Source organism: Megascapheus bottae, chromosome 6 (genome assembly GCF_031878675.1).
Source record: "Megascapheus bottae isolate mThoBot1 chromosome 6, mThoBot2.hap1, whole genome shotgun sequence".
Classification (NCBI taxonomy): Eukaryota; Metazoa; Chordata; class Mammalia; order Rodentia; family Geomyidae; genus Megascapheus; species Megascapheus bottae.
Genome location: NC_143514.1, coordinates 24098190 through 24119939, shown reverse-complemented (window position 1 = coordinate 24119939; position 21750 = coordinate 24098190). Strand labels below are relative to the sequence as shown.

General features: G+C 36.6%; 1 protein-coding gene across 18 annotated transcripts in view; it reads left to right on the top strand.

The window, feature by feature from the left end:
* Positions 1-17326, top strand: part of Sh3glb1 (SH3 domain containing GRB2 like, endophilin B1) — a 43171-nt gene extending 25845 nt beyond the window's left edge. For 3 of the 18 annotated variants that reach the window (XM_090334478.1, XM_090334487.1, XM_090334490.1), the window contains 6 exons: positions 221-244; positions 4176-4265; positions 4651-4751; positions 9264-9492; positions 9892-9966; positions 14328-14506. In XM_090334478.1, the coding sequence (XP_090190604.1) occupies positions 221-244; positions 4176-4265; positions 4651-4751; positions 9264-9492; positions 9892-9966; positions 14328-14366 (558 nt within the window). In that variant the 3' untranslated portion in view covers positions 14367-14506. Of the gene's footprint in view, positions 1-220; positions 245-4175; positions 4266-4650; positions 4752-9263; positions 9493-9891; positions 10358-14327; positions 14507-15713; positions 15957-17056; positions 17086-17195 lie in introns of those variants that run through there. The other 15 variants (XM_090334483.1, XM_090334489.1, XM_090334491.1 and 12 more) reach the window with 10 other exon arrangements.
* Positions 17327-21750: the final 4424 nt, after the last annotated feature.

Genomic DNA, 21750 nt, shown 5'->3' with positions numbered 1-21750 from the left:
AGTTAATACAGATTTTTATTTGATCATATTGATAGGTATAGAAGGCATATTCAATATATTAAACTTGACTGATTTAGTTACTACTGTGTATAATTTGTTAATGATTCTGGAAAAAGTATGCCATATAAATTAAAATGCATTTTTCTATAATTGTAGAAAATGTTAAATTCCAACTTTATTTCATGCTCTATATTTTTCTCTAATTTTTAATGCTGGCTAGATTTGGGCAGAGGAAGTGACAAAAGTAAGTAAATCATTAAACTACAGAATTATGAAACAAGAATTTAATTACCATTCATTCAGTAAGCATTTACTGAGCACCGACCATGAAGCCAGTCACAATCTAGTTTTCTGTATCTTAAAAATTTGAGAGTTGGGCCGGGAGTTTGGCCTAGTGGTTAAAGTGCTTGCCTAGCATGCACGAAGACCCGGGTTCGATTCCTCGGTACCACATACCTAGAAAAAAGCCAGAAGTGGTGCTGAGGCTCAAGTGGTAGAGCTCTAGCCTTGAGAAAGTCCAAGGACAGTGCTCAGGCCCTGAGCTCAAGCCCAGGACTGGCAAAAAAAAAAAAAAAAAAAAAAAAAAAAAAAAAAAAAAAAATTTGAGAGTTAAGGAAATGTTCAAGTCTGTTTGGCTAGTGGCATCTCCACAGAGCAATAGAAAAAGGCTGTGGAGATGTGGTTTACACACACCATGATGAATCCTAGGGAATAATTAAGTTTGTAGTTTTATAGCACCTTGCTGAGCCTATCAGTACTTGATTTATTCATTGATAATTATTATTTTTTTTTTTTTTTGCCAGTCCTGGGACTGGGCTCAGGGCCTGACCACTGTCCTTGGACTTTCTCAAGGCTATCACTCTACCACTTGAGCCTCAGCACCACTTCTGGCTTTTTGCTATGTATGTGGGGCACTGAGAAGTCTAACCCTGGTCTTCATGCATGCTCGGCAAGCATTCTACCGCTAGGCCAAACTTCCGGCCCCGATAATTATTTTTTTAAACAAATTAGTTGTCTCCATCACCAAAGCTAATTTTTTTTCTGTCACCTTTGTAGAAAATATCTATGAAATATCAACTTTACTGCTTTATTAAACACAGGATGACAAGTGTTTTATTTACAGTTAAGATCATTAGTACAAATATCCCAGATGTAATGGTTGGAACTGTTGTTTTTTTGTCCTTTCTCTCAGTGTCAGACTGTTAATTCTAGAAGCTGTCTGTATGACTTAACGTTTTCAGTCTCTTGATGTGTGTTACCACTTTAATCTTCTCTGAGCTAGTAAAGCAAGTAATAAAGCAAGAATTTAAAGAATAAAATTATGACACTTATGTATATTTGTTTTACATAGTAGATCTTCAGAAGCTTAGTCCTAACAAAGTCATCCTCTGGGTGGGGATCAAAGACAGGTGGCAACTATTTCTTTATGCACTTGTAGGATTGTTGGTTGTAGTCTCTTTCTTGCATAGGTTATTGAGCTATCATTTCTATGATTTAGAAATCCATTATGAAATTTTTATGCTCGTATCACTGTGAATATTTTGATCAATTTAGTATGAGTCTGTCCTGGCTTCTGATTTCCTCCTGAACCTTTCAGCATGAAGATAAGAGAGAAATAAGTTGAACAGAAAGCCAGAGTGTCTACCCTCTGATTTCTTAGGCATGCCCAGTCCCCAAAATATATATCTGACTTGATGTTGCATCTTCTACAAGCTTGGGAAATAGATGATGTAAATAATCACAAAATGAATATGTATATTATATAGTTACATAAGAAAAATATTAAGGCAACATGTGAATGAATTTGAACAGTTTTTCTGTGGTTTTTCTGTCATTTTACAATTGAAATTTTTATAATTTGAAAACATAAATCATAAAATTTCATGTTTCTAGAATATGAAGGTCCATAAAGATGTAGAGATTAGCAAAAATTTCTAGCTTATATATAATTCTGATGTCACAGACCAACAGATTCTTGCCCATTTTAAAAGTCATATCTTAAAAGAAATTTTACTATATGCTTAACTTGTTGTATACTATCAAATAGCATGGATTAGCCAGTTAAGTACCAGTAATTCCTAATAAAAGGTCTTTTCCTTGAACTCTACACCTCATTTGTAAAATGAAGTTTAGGGAGTAACATTCTGGTACACAGATCAGTGGTTAAAATGATCTTCAAAACTTTACTCATCTGTCTTCTAACATACATATCTTCTTCCTGAGTAAATTGATTATATTCAACCTAATTTAACTTCCTGAGCATCTGAAGTTATTATGCTCAATTTTATGTGTCAGAGAACATACAGACAAACTTGTTTGGGAAATGAGATTCATTCCTCTCTTATTATTTATCTTTCCTAAATTTAAAGTGTAAATGATAGAGAATGACTTTTTAAGATTTAATAACACATAGTATCTTTTTCTACTTTAAAACCTAGAATACTGATGCCTTGTTCTTAATGAAATTATTGTCTTTATTCAGTATTCTTAGCATTAAAAAACATTATTTCCATTTAGTCTCAGGCTCCCTGATCACATAAATCTGCTATCTAGATTCCTTTTTTTTGTTTTTACTTTTTGCTTTTTGTACTGGTAGTGGGGCTTGAACTCAGGGTCAGGGCACTCTTCTAGGTTTTTGAGTTTTTTTTGTTGTTGTTTTTGTTCATAGGGCTTGGACTCTGGGCCTGGGCATTGTCCCTAAGCGCTTCAGCTCAAGGCTACCACCCCACCCCTGAGCCTGGGCATTGTCACTGAGCGCTTCAGCTCAAGGCTTCTGCCCTACCCTTGAGCCACAGCGCCACTTCCTGTTTTCTAGTGGTTAATTGGAGATAAGAGTCTCATGGTCTTTAGTGCCCAGGCCGGCTTTGAACTGTGATCCTCAGATCTCAGCCTCCTGAGTAGCTAGGATTACAGGCGTGAGTTTCCAAGCCCAGCTTCTCCTACCTTTTTCACTCAAGGGTGGCCTTCTGTCACATGAGCCACAGATCCATCCATTTCTAGCTTTTTGGTAGTTAATTGCAAGTAAGAATATCACAGAAATTTCTGCCCAAACTGGCTTTGAACCACAATCTTCAGATGTCAGCCTCCTGAGTAGCTGGGAATATAGGTGTGAGCCACTAGCAGCCCAGCCCTAGCTTACTATTTTATATTTGTACAGGAATATTGTCACTTAGTAGGCCTTTTTTTATCATTTCTACTAAAAACCACCAAGTCCAAGTATACGTAGAAATGTTGTAAATAATTTGCATAGAGGGAAACTATTACTAAAAATGTGGTAAAAATTATCATCATGACATTGTCACCAGGGCCCTATGATGGGCATCCTATTTGAATCAGCAGTGAAGTTTTATTTTCTGTTTCTTTATTACCAGTCACTCCTGACAGAAGTTTAGAAAGTATTTTGTTAGTGTTTACTTTTTAGATTTTGATTTTTTTTTTCAGTGAACTATTTTCTTTCAGTATAAATGTATCAAATGGTTTGAACTTGTAGTGGCATATTGAATTCCAAAGTCAGAAGCTTTACATTAGTAGTTTGAAACCATCCAAGGAGACAGAATTTATCACAGGCTATAAGAACCTTTTTGAGAACCATTATGCCATCATAACAACAGCTGACAACAGCACCAAAAAATTTGCATAAAAACTTGTTTAACCCTAATTTTGACACATAGTATTTTTACTTAATGCCTATTTGATACATAGTTTAGAAAGAAAATTTAAAATATAGGACAAAGAATTCTTTGAAAAATTCTTTCACTGTCTTGTATTTGAAATCACTGTCGTGTATTTTGGTGTAAATTAATAACTAAGAGGTATTTGACAATTATTTTATACACAAAACTATACTCCTCAGATTTTTTTTAATAAAATTTGGCAGACTAGGTACTTGAAAATATATTGACAGCTGTCTATTTTAAGTTTTCTAGGGTTTCATGAGAACAACATTAAACCTTGGCATTGATTCTTTTGAGTCAACTGCTGTTAAGGAATCACTGTGTTTTGAGATTAAGTGATTCAGAAAGGTAAAGCCTAGAAACTACAGAGCAATTTAGAGCCTAAGTAGAATCAAGAAATTACCAGACTCTAATTTGGGATTTTTTTTGATGAATTTTAACTAAGTGGATGTAAATAAAATAAATTTTCTAATGAGATTCCAAACTGTGTCCTAATTTAAGGCTGAACAGGAGGTAAGAATAACTCAAAGTGAATTTGATCGTCAAGCTGAAATTACCAGACTTCTGCTAGAAGGAATCAGCAGTACACATGTGAGTATTTATCCACTGGAATTTGATTTGGACCAAAAGAATTTGATTTTGATGTAGTATCTGGGAGGCCAGGGCAGGAGGACTGAATGCATGATTGGTCTGAACTGTACAGCAAGACCCTGTCTTTATACAAACAAGCAAATTTTTTAAAAAAGGACTAATAATTCTAAAACTATTTATTTGTATATAACTGATCACTTAGCCATACCAAATTGTCTTTTTGGCTTTTTATTGACTAAGCAACCTTGGTTACTCTTCATCAGGGTCAATCTTATTATTAAGATTTTAAAAAGATACTAAGGTGCATGATCCTCATTGCAGTGTTGTCCTCTGTCCCTTGCCCCTGAAGAACTGCTGAGAACTGACTGCAACTTATTCTTTACAGGCCCATCATCTCCGCTGTCTGAATGACTTTGTAGAAGCCCAGATGACTTACTATGCCCAGTGTTACCAGTACATGTTAGACCTCCAGAAACAACTGGGAAGGTAGACATTTCCTTTTAACATAAAAAGTTCTGATAAGAAATTTACAGATGTGAACTAATATATAAAGATGAGGATTAGAAGAATTAAAGGCTTTTATTAGCTTATAAAGAGTTGTATTTAAGTAATTGTCAGACTTCTTAGGTAACAAAACATTTTGAGGTTTCCTGGCACATAAGGATGTTAAGAAATAAGAAGATGATTTAATATCTGTTCAGTACCATATAAAGAAAACTTGAAAAGTGTTTGTTTCTCTTTTCTCTTCCTACTGAATGCTTTCTGCTTTTTGATTAGGGAAGAACTACATTGGCTTATTAGAAAAAGTTTTAGAATACTCTATAAAACCTCTGACACACTGACATGCTTGTTTCAGGCATGTAATATATATATGTGTGTGTGTCTTCAGGGTTTGAACTTGGTTCTTCTTGATCTTGTCTCCTTGCTTGATCATGGCTGGCACTCATCTACTCTAACCTAGCCTTTTTCTTTCTAGTTAAGTGAAGTCAATCCTGTGATTGCAGCCTCTTAAGAAATAGTATTATAGGCACGAGCCACTGGTACCCAGCTGTTAGTATATTCTAAAATAAAATGATAGTTTGTAAGGTATATAATTCATTCATCAGATGTTTATAGAATACTTAACCATGTACCAAGAACTGTTTTATATTTGCAGTTAAATTAGCCAACAAAGCATGCAAAAATGCTTGCCTGTACAGCATTCCTAAGGTGAAACTGGAAATAATACAGAACAGGTTTGTCCATTCTCACAACACTTAGAAACACAAGCCGTAGGTATACAGAACATAAATAAAATGGAAAAGTACAAGAAGGGCAGAATGCCTAAAAACATCTGTAAGTCAGATGTGTCTAGCAAAATTTTCTAGATGGAAGTTTTTTAGTAGTAATGTAGATAAAAATGAATCAGGAATATTCCATACAATCTCAGGACCTGTTTATAAAAAGACTAGAGGAAAAAATACAGTAGTTCATTCTGGCATATTATTGAAGTTAAGAATTAAGGGAGTTGAGGGGCCGGGAGTTTGGCCTAGTGGTTAAAGTGCTTGCCTAGCATGCATGAAGACCCGGGTTCGATTCCTTGGTACCACACATACAGAAAAAACCGAAGTGGTACTGAGGCTCAAGTGGTAGAGCTCTGGCCTTGAGAAAGTCCAAGGACAGTGCTCAGGCCCTGAGCTCAAGCCCAGGACTGGCAAAAAAAAATAAATAAATAAATTAAAAAAAAAAAAGAATTAAGGGAGTTGAGTCTAGAGTAGTTAGACAAAGTCTTACCATCCATGTATATTAAAGTTTTAAGTATAAATTATGGTTAGGAGTTTTATGTCGCTATTGAAGCAAGAGGAATGATTTATGATATTTCAGAGGAATTATCAAGATAAATTGCTTCAAGGCCAGGCATCAGTAGCTTATGCCTATAATCCTAGCTACACAGAGGCTAAAATCTGACGATCCCACTTTGAAGCCAAACAAATCCAAGAGACTCTTATCTCCAAATACCCAGCAAAATGCTAGAAGTGGAACTATGGCTCAAGTGGTAGAGAGTCTGTCTTCCTTAAAAAACCAAAACCGCATTCAAGCCTCAGTACTGACATACACACAAAAAAAAATGTTGCAAAAGTCTCAGAAGTGACCAATTTCCTAATGGTTCTTTTTCTTCTTAGTTAAAAAGCAAACTCATCAATTGAGCATAAGTTTAGGGAAGAATTACTGAAATTTAAGGGAGAACAAAAAATGAATAGACTAGAGAATGTTCATTGCAGGCAGCATTGCAGAGCTGTTTGAGGCTCTACAATCACCTAATAACATGGGCATTTGTTATTTGTATGGATTTTTGTGTCTGTCCTGAGACTTGAAATCAGGGCCTGAGAGCTATCCTTGAACTTTTGTGCTCAGGAGCAGTGCTGTGCTATTTGAACCATAGCTCCCCTTCCAGCTTTTTGATAGTTAACTAGAGGCAGATGTCTCAGAGACTTTTTTACCCAGTCTACCTTTGAACCACAATCCTCAGATTTCAGCCTCCTGAGTAGCTAGGATTAAAGGCATGAACCATTGGTACCTGGCTTTACTGTATGGTTTTCTATTTAAATTTTTTTTTTTTTTTGCCAGTCCTGGGCCATGAACTCAGGGCCTGAGCACTGTCCTTGGACTTTCTCAAGGCTAGAGCTCTACCACTTGAGCCTCAGCACCACTTCTGGCTTTTTTTTTTTTCTATGTATGTGGTACCAAAGAATTGAACCCGGGTCCTCATGCATGCTAGGCAAGCACTACATGACTAGGCTAAACTCCAAGCCCTCTATTTAATTTTTATGTCACAGTAGATGCATGCGTACTAAGTACAGATAAATTTGGAATTTTTATCAAGTATAGTGATGTGAATGGCCTAAGAGAGGGGTGTATGCCCAAATGTAAGTATCATAATTAACTATAAATAGGAATAAAATATTGGGGAGCCGGAAGTTTGGCCTAGTGGTAGAGTGCTTGCCTAGCATGCATGAAGACATGGGTTCAATTCCTCAGTACCACATACATAGAATAAAGCCAGAAGTGGTGCTGTGACCCAAGTGGTAGAGCTCTAGCTTTGAGAAAACTCAAGGACAGAGCTCAGGCCCTGAGCCTAACCCAGGACTGGCATTAAAAAAAATAGTAATAAAAGAATGAAATATTGGTAGGGTTGGGTTGGGAAAGTAGTTTAGTGGTAGAGTGCTTACCTAGCATACATGAAGCCCTGGGTTTGGTTCCTCAGTACTAGCCTTGAGCCAAAGAAGCTCTAGGACAGTGTCCAGGTCCTGAGTTCAGACCCTAGAACAGGCATGTATATGTACATATATATTGGTAGGGTCATAGATCCTGATAGGGTTGTTGAAGTGCAAGTGCTTTTTATTTAGAAAGATGAGAGGATGGGATGCTAGAAATTTCAGTTAATAGAAAAATGTAGTTATTTGAAATGCTAAGTTGTATGTACATCTGACGGTGTGGGGATTGGGAGACAACTGAATTGCTAGAGTTTATTGATCTGAGGCTAAATGTTGGAAAATTGTCTAACTGGATATGAAAATTACCAAGAACTAAGCTACAATTTAGCCAAGAGTTTTTTGGGGTTTTTTTTTGTTTTTTTTGTTTTGTTTTTTTTTTTAGAGATGAGACATTTGCAGCAAGAGACAGTGAAAGTATTAAGCACTGAAATCTTTTTTGTTGTTGTTGTTGGTCATGGAGCTTAAACTCTAGGCCTGGATGTTGTCCCTGAGCTCTCAGCTCAAAGCTGAGCTACAGCACCATTTCCCATGAAAGAATAAAGTTAGTGAAAATTGGGAGAATAGGAAAGAGAAAAAAAAATCTAAATGTAATAATGAGGAAAATACTTTTAATATGTTTAGGCCTTGGGTCCAGTCCCTGTTTCTGACCTTAGAAATGGTTGGATGAGAATGGTAATAGGCCAGCTGTTTTATACTGCTTTGCATGCAGTTTACTTTTATCCTGTTTAAGAAACCGTGGCCTTATCAAATTGTTTGTAAACATATTAGTCGAAAGATTTTTGACATTAATAGATTTATTTTCTCTCAAAAAAAGCAATATGAGCCTGTAATGTTTCTGAATTATCCTGTTTATTCATATTTCATTTTAATTATTTCGTTATACCATTTGAGTGTGAATCAAGAAAACTTCTAAAATGTAGCTTTTCATTGAAGAGAGGAGACAGATTAGTAATATATAATAGAAGTTCTTATCAATGTTTGGAGGATAAACCTTTTTTTTTTTTTTTGCCAGTCTTGGGCTTGAGCTCAGGGCCTGAGCACTGTCCTTGGACTTTCTCAAGGCTAGAGCTCTACCACTTGAGCCTCAGCACCAATTCTGGCTTTTTCTATGTATATGGTACAGAGGAAATGAACCTGGATCTTCTTGCATGCTGGGCAAACACTCTATCACTGGGTCAAACCGCCGGCCCAGGATTAACCATTTTCTAGCAGGAATATAACCACTTAAAAATCTAAAGTCAGAGGTGGGTTCCTGTGGCTCATGCCTGTAATCCTAACTACTTAAGAGGTTGAGATCTGAGCTTTGTGATTCAAAGCCAGCAGGGGCACTAAAGTCCATGAGGCTCTTATCTCCAGTAACCACCAGAAAACCAGAAGTGGTGCTGTAGCTCAAGGGGTAGGGCAGTAGCCTTGAGCTGAATTGCTAAGGGACAGTGCCCAGGCCCAGAGTTCAGGTCTCATGACCAATCCCCCTCCCCCCCAAAAAAGAAAAATCTAAAGTCAGTATTAAAAAGACAATTTTGAAATAAACTTTTAAGGATTTATATTTGAATGCCACTTAAATTGGCTAAGGGGCCCAAAAAGGATGAAGAAGGTAGACAACATACTTTCTCATTACAGTATTAAAATAGCTTCTATAAATATCTTTCAGTTGAGATTGGTAGATAGCAGCAGTGCCACCAAGTGGTGATAGTAAGAAGCCTTTAGTCTCTTGGAAATTAGTAATCGGCTGTTTTCTTTTCAGCAGTTTTCCTTCTAATTATCTTTGTAACAACAATCACAATTCTGGGACACCTATGCCATCTGCTTTACCAAATGTGGTTGGTTCGTCTGCTATGGCTTCAACAAGTGGCCTAGTAATCACATCTCCTAACATCAGTGACCTTAAAGAGTCAAGTGGCAGCAGAAAGGCCAGGGTTCTCTACGATTATGATGCTGCAAACAGTACTGAACTATCACTTTTGGCTGATGAGGTGGGTAATGTGGGTGAAAAGAAATACATACAACAGATTGACATACTTTCTAAGAAATATTATAGAATATTAGGGTGAAAGACTGGAGACATGACTAATAATAAGCATAAGTCTTTTGAGTTCAAACTCCAATACTATAAGTAAAGGAAAAAACAGATTCCTTGTTACTTACCTGTACTTTGTCACAAGCATTGCATGGATTTCAGATATTTATATAGATGTTTTATAAGATTTTATTATTAAACATAAAAGAATGTCACAAAAATTTTAACTGCTGAATAGTTGTATATAAATCTACCTGCAGTACAATTCTTTAACAATAGCAGTTTAAATAAGCTGATTTGTTTGTTATGTGTTTATTTTTTAGTATAGTTAATAACTTGAATTTTTATTTTGTAGGTGATCACTGTGTTCAGTATCATTGGAATGGATTCAGACTGGCTAATGGGGGAAAGAGGAAATCAGAAGGGCAAGGTGCCAATTACCTACTTAGAACTGCTCAATTAAATAGGGAGACTATGAAAGATTACCCATCATGACACCATATTTATATACAATTAATTCTAAATAAAGCTGGTTTAAGTATCTTCCATGTTAATGTCTTAAGAGATTGAAAGGAAAAAATCCTACCATTAGAAACTATCCTTTCTACTAGTTAAATTGCATGGTAAATATTTCCTTACAAAATTTATGTTAGAAATTTCATGCCACAAATGTTTTTTTACAAAATTCTCTTTCTACTGAAGTTTCGTTAATACACAACTCTTCTTTTGAGCCCCAACTTGAAGCAGACTTGTTTTCTACTGAATTTTTCCTTAATGGCAAGCCTTTTCTTTTATGTAAAATAAATTTATTGTGAATTTGATATACTTGGCTCATTTACTAGGGACAATTAATAGCCAAAGAATAGAAAAGAAATTTTCAACTTTTGGTTTTTAAAACACTCTTAAGATATAGATCTTTTGTGGAAAACAATGTTTTTAAATGCTTCCCAAAACAAATGAAATTATACCACTTTTACCTTGTGCCCAGTAGAAATAAAATTATTTCAGTACAGTGTTTTTAGTAGGTTGAACATATTGGGGAGATTTTTTTGTTTTGCTGAGTTTTGGGGGGGGGGGTTTGTTTTGTTGAATTTTATGTTTAGGATTTTTATTTTTTAACACTTGTGAATAGATTCTTTTAAGTTAAAGCATTACTTTATTTCTCTGATGTAGTTAACATTTTAGATCATTCATTTGGCACAAAGCCTAATAATCAGAAAAAGATCCATTAAGAATATACTACACTAGTACAGAAAAGATTTTTTATTAAACAAAATCTATATAAAATGTGAATTACTGGACTATATTCACTATGGAATAATTTGCACCTGTATAAAAATTTAACTTGCTTCCTTCTAGCTCACTAGTAAAACATTGAAATTTTATTGGTGAAGGTAGGCAACCATGGTTAGGATCTCTAATTATCAAGAGCACACTATTGAAATTATTGGTGACAAATTTGGAGCCAGAGAATTGTCATTTGAGACATTTGTGTGAATCAGTGGTTGCTCTAAATTAACATGGAAAATTTTTTTCTATATTAGGATATCTCATATTTATTCAACAAAACATTTGTTAAGAGTCAGCTACTTAGCCGGGCACCTGTGACTTAGTCCTATAATCCTAGTGACTCAGGAAACTGAGGAAGGGTCATGGTTCAAAGCCAGCCTGGGCACTAAAGTCTGTGAAACTCTTAACTTCCAGTTAACTACCAGAAAACTGGAAGTGGCGCTGTGGCATAATTAATAGAGTGAACTGAAGCACTCAGGGAAAGTGACCAGGCCCAGAGTTCAAGCACCATGACTGGCCAAAAAAAAAAGAGCTGCTTTGTTGGTCCACTGGGTATATTATAAACAAGATGCATATAGTTCTTGCCCCTGCAGAGTTTAAAGGCCAGAAGAGTAAATAATTATTCTGAAGCAAGATTTGTATTATGTTGAAGAAATAGGAAGTATTATACTGTGTTAGGAATTCTCTAACTCAAATCTGAGGACAGAAGAATATTTTGGAAGGAAATATCCCACATAGAAAGGAAAAGATGTGCAGCATAAGTATTTGAGTTTGGCTTAATAAATTACAAAATGTAGTTCTTTTATTCAGGGAATCTTTATTAATTTGGTGGCTTTTTTTTTTTTTTAATTTCAAAATGCTGAGTATTTACTTTGGGTTCTGATGGCTTGTGCCTGTTCTCCTAGCTACTCAGGAATCTCAGATCCAGGTTTGAAGCCAGCCTGGATAGAAGAGTCTTTAAGATAGTATCTCAAAAAAAAAAAAAAAAACAAAAACAAAAAGCCAGGCTAGCATTGTGGCTCTAGTATTAGAGCACCACCTGAGCAAGCAAGACTGAATAAGTATGCATGCTAAATGTTTAAACACTTAGAATATCTAAGTTCTTAAAAGCTTGGTAAGCATCTTAATCACTTAATTCAGTCTAAACTTTCATTTCTGTGCTATAAAAAACTTATAATTTAAAAAAATTAGGAAAGAAATTCTGATTCACAGTGTGAATTACACTTCACCTCAGAAGCTGCCAGTTTTCTATAAAACCAAATGGACAGAGCTACTCCTCATCTAGAAAGGAAATTTTAAATAACATAAGCTGCCATTTGAAATAAAAAGTCATAGCAACCCCAAATCAGGTTTATAGAAAGTATAGTAACAAGGATGAAGCACAGATAGCGGAATGAAATGATCTGAGTCTATATCCAGCCTTCCTCATATACTAAGCTCTTTTGGGCTTCATCTTAAGATAGGTGATTGCCATTTCTTTATGAGTAAACTTAGATAATTATGTTCCTTAATGCTGTTAGAACATTATGCAGCAAATGTTATTTGTATTAGTGTGCTTTAGGTAAAGCCTTGGCACCTAGTAGACCCATTCTGTTAACCTTCGTCAGTCCCTGTGGCTTAGTGACCTACTCAGATGAGGGACCTTGCTCATGACTGGATGAGAAGGGTCTCTTCTTGCATCCGTGCTCTGGTTATTTCATTTCAGTCCTCCACATTCTTTAAATGAGACCCTGAATGAACCCTACCACGGCATAAATTCTTTACTAGAAACATCTGCCTTTCATCAGAGAAATGGGATATATTGTTGTAGTGTGTTATAGTAACATGCTAATGTGCTACTATAGTGTTACTAGGTTCAGAGTCTTCTTGTACCTTTGTCTACAACAAATTTGTGCTAATAAGAGAGCTTCTTAAGTTTGTTGTATTTTTATTTTCGTAGGGTTTTATTTGCTTGGGTTCTTGTTTTATTTGGGTTTGGGCTTAATGTCATAGTTTAGTTTTTACTCAGGTGAAGTCCTGAGAAGGTTCTTAGGCATAAGGGAAAAAAAAAAAACTTGGGAGGCCTTTTATTTCATGGTGCAGTTCAGAATTGTTTAAAGAAATATGTCCCTGAGTTTAGTTCAAAAGGACAGTAACGTGAAGCATGTACATATGAGTAAACTAAAGTCTGGAAATACCTAGTCTTTTGCAAATTGATAAAAAGACTGAATTGTATCTCTCTGTGCTTAAATCTAACCTGCAAGATTGTTATGTTACAAGGGTTTTATGGTGCTAATCAAAAAAGACTGATACTGTGGAAGATGAGGTCCCAAAATGGGAACATGCCTTATGCTTGACAACACGGAAAGATAAGGAACCTGGGGCCAGCATCCCTAATGGGCTAATAACATCCTCCTAGTCTGCTGTGAGCCCTCACCAGAATAAAGGAGCAGAGGAGGCTGGTTTGGGGAGCATACATCTGAAGTAAATGGAAAGTGGAAATGATGAGGGGCCAAGAAGCAGCAGACTTAATTTCTAAGAAAGGCCGGCATATCTCCATTCTTTGTTGATGGGATTTGGGATGGGGGGGGGAATCCCCTGTCTTTCACATATGACAGTTTGAAATATGTTTTCCTACTTGCACATGAAGTCTGTTTAAAAAGCTATAAAGGAAACCGGGCCCAGTGGCTCATGCCCATAATCCTAGCTACTCAGGAGCCTGAGATCTGAGTATCCTGATTCAAAGCCAGCCTGGGCACTAAAAGCCATGAGACTCTTACCTCCAATTAGTCACTAGAAAACTGGAAGTGGCACTGTTGCTCAAGGTGTAGGGTGGTAGCCTTGAGCTGAAGAGCTCAGGGACAATGTCCAGGCCCACAGCCCAAGCCCCACGACCGACCAAAAAAAAAAAAAAAAAAAAGGTAAAAAGGAGAGATAGACCCAAAACCAGTTTTTCTTAACCCTCTCTTGCTCTTTCCTTGTGGTGAGACTACACAGGCTGGGATGGAGTTCCCCAGTATTCTAGTTACAGCAATGATTTTCAGATGCACACCAGCAAAATCCCCATTGCTTGGATAGTTATTTCAAATGCAAACTGCTGTTTTCAAATATTTATTTGTACCTCTTTTGTTTTCAAGGGCTTGTGTAATTGATTTTACTCTTGAATGTGATAGCTTTCAAATGTCTTACAACAAAAACTAGGTTTTTTTCTATGTTCTAATGCTAATAATTGTACTTAAATTGTTGTTATAGTATGTATCTGCACTAGAATGCAGGCTTCCTGAGATAGAAACTAATTCTTTTGTATCAGATTCCTAGCTCTTATCACAAGACCTAGCTCACAGCATATACTCAATAAATACTTGTTGAATGAAAAAAGAAAACAGAGATTACTAAGCCTTGCTCCTAGACAAACAGAATCAAACACTAGGAGTGAGGCCCAGCAATCTTTAACAAGCCATTTGAATGAGGTTGCCGCAGTTAAGTTTGAGAATAACTGCAGAACTCACCTTTCACCTTTAGGCCTACTATCTGACATCACTTGAAAATTGTCATCTGTAACTCTTGGCAGCACGGTAGAGGAAGTGTTCCGGTCTATATTACAAGTGGGTACAAAGTGTGAGTATGTTTAGTGTAAGTTAAATATCAGAACATCTGTACCTGGGTACCGTGGAAGGTTTCTAGGAGTTTGGATCCCTCAGTCTACACCACCTACATTTTCATTCAGTACAGTGCCTTTTAACTGATGACCAACATCAAAACACCTTGCCACACCACTAACGCAGTAGACTAAGGTGTGTCTCAGGTTGCTATGCTCACCTCTTTTTCCTAGTTGGGACTTTTTTTTAAAAAGAATTGTCAGTTTTGTTTAGTTTTTTTTTTTTAATGTGTCCTAGCAATGTTAGCAAAAAGTAAAATACAGCTACAGACATCATCCAGAGATAAGCACTATTATTTAGCCTAGACTTGTTTATTTATAGATTAAAAAAAAAAAAACAGGATCAATTGTATAAGCTGTTTTGTAACTTTTGCACTCAACAGTATCATGACTCATTGCTGTGTTGCTGTGTCACCTGTGTTTCTACATCTTTTTTAATGGCCGCATGGTGTTTCATAAGTGCCACATATCATTAAACCACTGTGGAATTTTTAGGTTTCTAATTTTTCACTAATAAACATTGTGTTGCTAAATCTTTTATGTTCCTAATTATTTGATATGAATGCTGTGAAGTGGATTAGTAGTAGAGAAAATACGCCTGGTTTTGTTTTTAGACTTTTATTACTGCCACTTTGCCCCCTTAAAAATATTGTGGTATTTTTCACTTTTTTAAATCATGATATGTGAAGGAATGTTATGAATTTGAGGAGGGATATTTTTGTTTGGAAGGGTTTCCAGTTAAATGTTCCTAGAGTCTTTGGTTTAACAATCATGGTAAGAGATTTTTACAAAGACCTTGCAAAATTAAAGAGCAGTCTTAATTTTCCCTCAACTGTAATGTTTTGTGAGACTTTGGGAAAGTTTGCAGTACCAGCTTCTTAAGGAGTTATCTGAATCATTACCCTCTTTCTGATCTTTGTTGAAATAGAACTATTATAAATAGACTTGAGGCTTAGTTTTGAGGCAGACCAAACATTGATAGTTTTAGGGAGTATGTTCATGATAAGGAAAGTAACCATGATTAAATCACCTGGTCATATTGATAGGCTCAACCACATGACAAATCTATGTTAGGATTGCCAAATGAGTGATTCGAGCAGTTGTTATTGTCAGCCAGTGGAGTAAATATCAGTCTTTGCTAAATAAAAATCTTGAAAGCTATGAAAATAAATGAACAGATTTTGTAGGTACAGTACTATGTACTTTCACAAGAACTCTTCTTTCACAGTCTGATTCATTTTTCCAATCAGATAATCAGATAATTCAAGGTGCCTGGTGAAGATTTCAGCATGTACCATGCTTTTACAGGAGTATGGCAAAGTGGCAGTAATTCTTTTTAAAGGGGGAAAGGAGAGTATCAGCATACCAGAGTTCCTCTTCCAACTTACAGCTGTACCACCCTTGGCCACAGCTGGCCTTTGGGCTTTGGACTTCAGAGCTGGAACTGACTTCTACCTATGAGAACCTGACCACAGACGATTGGCTCAATAAAGGTAATTTTAGCTAACCACATCTCCAGGAAAATGCACATGTGCTTTTTTTATACATGAAAATAGAGAAGTGTTGTTAGTGCTAAATTGAGCAACAATGTTTCCAAAAAGGTAAATTTCCCAGGATTATAGCTGTAGTACACAGCAAAGCCTCAGAGATCTACCCACTTTAACATTTGGATATGTCCGGTTTTATACAAACCAAACTACTCGGCCAACAACAAGTGTTTAGTGATTACTGGTTGGGGTAGGAATAGCCCAAGAAGAGCACTTGCCAAGCAGGCATGAAGCCCAGTTCCAACAAAACAAAGTAGTAAAAATTACAGGAAGTCTAGGGAAAGATATGTCTCCAAGAAGCTTCAGGGCTATGGAAACAACACAAAAGACTTTAAGCAACTTTTCTCAGAGTCTGATACACAAGTTAGAAGTGGTTTATCCTAGTCAGACTTACTAGTAAAATGTAGTTTCCAACAATAAGCACTTGGATGCCTGCTTGCCTTTTGTCTTTAGTTTCTAGTCTGCTTCACCTAAAAACCCACTCATTTGTCTAAGCTTAAAAACACTATGAAGATACTCTGAACTACCTTAGGCAAAATATGTTCACAGGATTGACATGTTTTGCCCTGAGTCCTTAGTATGTTCTACCTTAGCCAAGCTCAAAAATAGAGACTTTGTATCCTTACCATCTAGCACACTATACCTGATGCTGAGTAGCAGCAAGCCCTTTGAGGCCTGAATCATTCTAATATTCTATAAGCAAATTACTACCGACTCAGCTATGGTGTCAGTATGTATAGCTACCCTAAGAAACACTGACATTGATTTGGCATATCAATATTGTAGACAAATCATACTTTTCATTTTTCCCATTGATTCATTAACTGTACAGTCCTCATCAGTGATTTGACTTTGCAAAACTTATTATAGGTTGGATATCTTGATTATAGGTATACTTCAAATCTAAAGTCATTTACCTTTATTAGTAGTATATTTCCATGAAGCTTTTCAATGTAGATTTTTCATTAAAATTTTCTCTTTCTTTCTACTTCCCCTTTCTCCCATCTCTGAACACATTCCTTCTCCCTTTCAAAAATGTTATACAGGAAAAGATTTGCCACCTACAAGGAAAAAGGTAAATTTGTGAAAACAATGATTAAAATGTGAGTATACAGAAGAGCCTGCTCAGTTGCTATTTGTGAATGGCAAATCTGACCAAACTTCAAATTGACCATTTACTCACAGAGAGATGCATGTTGGCCACTGAGCAGAGAGCCACTCATAGACTCTACAGGGAGCACAGAAGACTTCATTAAGCAGCAAGCCAGAATGAAAAGGCCAGAGTTCTCACCCTCACTCACTACATTTTATGTAACAGCTTCATTGAGGTTTTCCTCAACATTAATGAACGTGATTTCTTTAATACTCTGAGATTCAATGACTGAACCTGCCTGATTTCTTTCTGATACTGTGTCATCTGAAAGCAGAGGTTAGCTCTCCCCTGTACATTTCTCAGAGACATTCTGCAGAGACATTTATGTCCACCAATTACCTCCCTCACCTACTGGTTTTAAGAGTCCTCCACCCCATTTTACACCCTTACCTCAAGTTGCTTAGAAAATTTGTAGCTACTGCAGTGAAATAAAGGCTTACTCTGCTGAAAGTTGGTAAAATAGGAAGGTCAACCTTGTCCTTAGAGGTAACATTCTACAGAAGATAGCTATAGTGGGCTGATTTAATGTAGTTTTTTTAATTTAATGTAGTTTAATTGAAGGAAATCATGTTTATCAAAACTCAAAATCTTACCTGGGTTACCTGAGAGATTCCTTGATGGTACAAGTGATAGGAACCCATACAGTGACACTATACAGGGTCTATGTGGCCAACCCTATGCTGTTGCTGACCTCCAGCTTCCACTTTCCACCTCATCGAACATTGCACAGCCCCAGTGCCTACCCGCTTTACCTCCGACCAGAAATCAGAGCAATAGGATATGAGGAAAGAAAGCTATTTCTTGCATAATACCCTCAACCACAGCCTCTTGGAAAGTATAGCTCTCTAAGCACAAGCGTTTATAAAATTTACAAACACAAGTTGGGCACTGGTAGTTCATGCCTGTAATCCTAGATACTCAGGAGGCTGAAATATGAGACTCATGGTTCAAAGCCAGTTGGGGCAGGAAAGTATGAGGTTTATTTCCAATAAACTCAGAAAAAGCCACAAGTGTCTCTGTGGCTCAAGTAATGGAGTGCTAACCTTGCAAGCAGAAAGATGCTCAAGGACAGTACCCAGCCCTTGAGTTCAAGGCCCAGCATTGAGACACACAAAAATTTATCAACACAAGGACAATACTCCCAGATAATCAGGATGGCTGATGCAGGTAAAGTCTATTATTACACACTGCACACCTGGAACCAAGTCTTCCTCTTGTCATATAACCTTTGGTGAAGGGAGCTGCTAGTTCATTTCTGCTTTCATAAGGAAGTCCCTCCCTGTCATGGTCTCTAATACCCTAGCTTCATTTAGAACCATCATACAGTATCCATATTTTTTCCAACTTTTTTTACATCATATTTCAAATGCCATGTTTAACAAGAAGGGAATCTCTATATATAATCACTGGCACATAAATTTTAGAACATAATTAAAATTAAGCTGAGACTTTGTCATAGATAGATATAGAGTATATATCCAACATAGACTTTTATGTCTATATAGTTACGTTTATCTCCAAGACTGTCAGTAACCTTGGGCACCCAAATATTGAGTCATCACTCTTTTACTGTTTGGATCTAATAGCCACTTATCAAGGCACATACCATGCGCCTTTTGTTCCTTTGGTTTTGACTTACCTCATTCAACATGATTTGTTCTGATTTTATCCACTTCCCAGCAAATGCCATTATTTTATCTTGCTGTTGGCTATGTGGAATTCCATTGTATATATGTACCACATTTTTTTTATCCATTCTTCTGTAGTGGGGCATCTGAGTTATTTCCATCACTTGACTAATGTGAATAGTGCAGCTTTGAACATGGCTGTGCAACTGTCCTTATCATATCCTGAGTATGATGCTCAGGGTAGATGCCCAGGAGTGGTATGGCTGAATATCCACATTTTTTAATACTCTTGCATTTCTCTACTGGAAGTCATTGAGTTCTGCCTTAGCAGTAAGCTCCTACTCCATTACTATTGCTATAGAGTGCTACTCTTTTATCCAGAATATCATACTGATGAAACCACTTAGTAAAGAAATTAAGACTAGGGGCTGGGAGTTTGGCCTAGTGGTAAGAGTGCTTGCCTAGCATGCATGAAGACCCGGGTTCGATTCCTCAGTACCATATACATAGAAAAAAGCCAGAAATGGTGCTGAGGCTCAAGTGGTAGAGCTCTAGCCTTGAGAAAAGTCCAAGGACAGTGCTTAGGCCCTGAGCTCAAGCCCAGGACTGGCAAAAAAAAATTAAGACTAAGCCAGGTGCTCATATCTCATAGCCTATGATCCTAGCTAGAGGCTGAGATATGAGGATCAGGGTTCAGAGCCAGCCCAGGCAGGAACATCCATGAGACTCATGGCCAGTTAACACCAGAATACTGGAAGTGATGATATGGCTTAAAATGGTAGAGCACTAACCTTAGCAAGGACGGGGCAGCACCCAGGCACAGATTTCAAGGCCCATGACCATCAAAAAGAAAAGAATTGTAGACACAGAACTGGAGGGACAAAGGGTAAAAAAATGCAGCAATGGTTCTCATTAGACACTTGAGAATATATTATGCAGTTTGTGTGTGGGAAAGGGAGAGAAAAATGGGGAGAGAGGAATGGTGACATTGTCCAAAAAGAAATGTCTTCATTACCTGACTTATGTAATGATAGCCTCTCTGGCCATCACCTTTAGAATAACAATAAGATCTTTACAAAAAAAAAATGTCAACTTAGAATCAAAGGAGCAAGTGCTGAAATTCAAACTCTACTACTCTTAGCTACGTATTGAATGAGTTACATAACCTCAATGTCTGTTTCCCCATCTAAGAAGTACAGATTGAAGTGTCTTCTATGTTGGTAGCAAACTATAGTCAAAAATATTCACAAAGGGCCGGGAGTTTGACCTAGTGGTAGAGTGCTTGCGTAGCATGCATGAAGACCCGGGTTCAATTCCTCGGTACCACATACATAGAAAAAAAAAAAGCCGGAAATGGTGCTGAGGCTCAAGTGGTAGAGCTCTAGCCTTGAGAAAGTCCAAGGACAGTGCTCAGGCCCTGAGCTCAAAACCCAGGACTGGCAAAATATATATATATATATATTCACAGAACAACATTATTATCACATAGGAATTTATTTTTAAAATGCAAATTTTGGGCTCCTACTGTGGAACAAAGCAACCCCACAAACCCAAAGGCTATATGAAAGTTGATGTGCTAGTTGATATGAGCTTAACCTTGCCAGTGTCATGGAGCTATTACTATCATCATTATTAGAATATTTAAAGTAATAGGTAAATGATGAACTTTTTAAGCAGAGTTCTAAGTATGTCTCATTAGGAAGCTTTTTGTCAGAATTTTGCAGCCAGAGGTTTAAGGTTAAGATTTTTGATGAGTATGTGATGTACAAATCCCTATGCTTTAATCAATCATCTAGAGAATGAGCTGAAATTCTTTTTACCAGAAACTAAAATCCTTATAAGAAGTCATTCTACCTCTGCAAAAAGAGGCATTGAAGAAAAGGGCAAGATTTTTCTCAGAAAATAGCCCAGTGTTTGCTTTTAATGCAGGGAAAAATATAGGACAACTGAAGCTCTCATATTCTAGAACATAGATTGTAAACAATCACTTTGACCTGAAATTTTTCAGAGAGCACATTTGTCAATTGCATGCTATGGTTATAAAGCAATTTCTATCATGCAGTTATAAAATAAGTAACTTTTCTCCTGCACTTTCCTGATGAATGCTTTGAAATAAATCCATTTCCTTATGTAATTCTAGGAAACTAAATGAATTTGTCTTCAGTATGGGGTGTTTGGATACAATCCAATTACATGTTGCAGGAAACTAAAGCTATTGTGGTTTTAGAAGAGTTCATCATAAATCATTCTTTTTAGAGATTATTTGGATAGCAAATCCAGTAGAAATTAAATCTCTGGTTGTGTACCCTCAGGCAAATTATTCACTTGCCCTCTTAGACTCTCAGATTTTTCATCTGTAAAATAAAAATATCTCTAAGGTCCTTGAATCTCTTGCATTGTAATATGTCAAAAAAAAGCCATCTTCAGGTTTCAATAATAACTAAGTCAAACCCCAACTTATTGGTTCAACTTGAGCAGTATGCACAATGCAACTAGCAGGTATTTGATGCAACTTCTATTTTATTTTAAATGACAAAACTCCTTAATCCACATTTTCTAGAAAAGGCTAAACAATTTCCTTTGGAAATCCCTCTTTCTCTCGAGTGAGCTAAGCTTCACAACTGAGGAAAAGGATACACATTGTACTCATCCTTTCATGTGAGTTCTAATGAGCATACAAGTTTGTGGCACTGACCATCATAGATATTGTTAGGGATTTTTTTATGATTGTAATGTACAGAGGGGTTACAGTTCCATTTGCCAGATAGTAGGTGCATTACTTTTCACACGTTGATAGCACTTCTCATGTTTTTGTCCCCATTTCCCTCCCCCACCCCTCCCAATATTCCCTTGGAAAAATTCCTAACATTTATCTGTTGTTTCTGAATATTACCTTCCTTAAACCTAGCAACGAAATATCCTTGGACCTATTATACATACAGAATGTAGAGGACTGCTC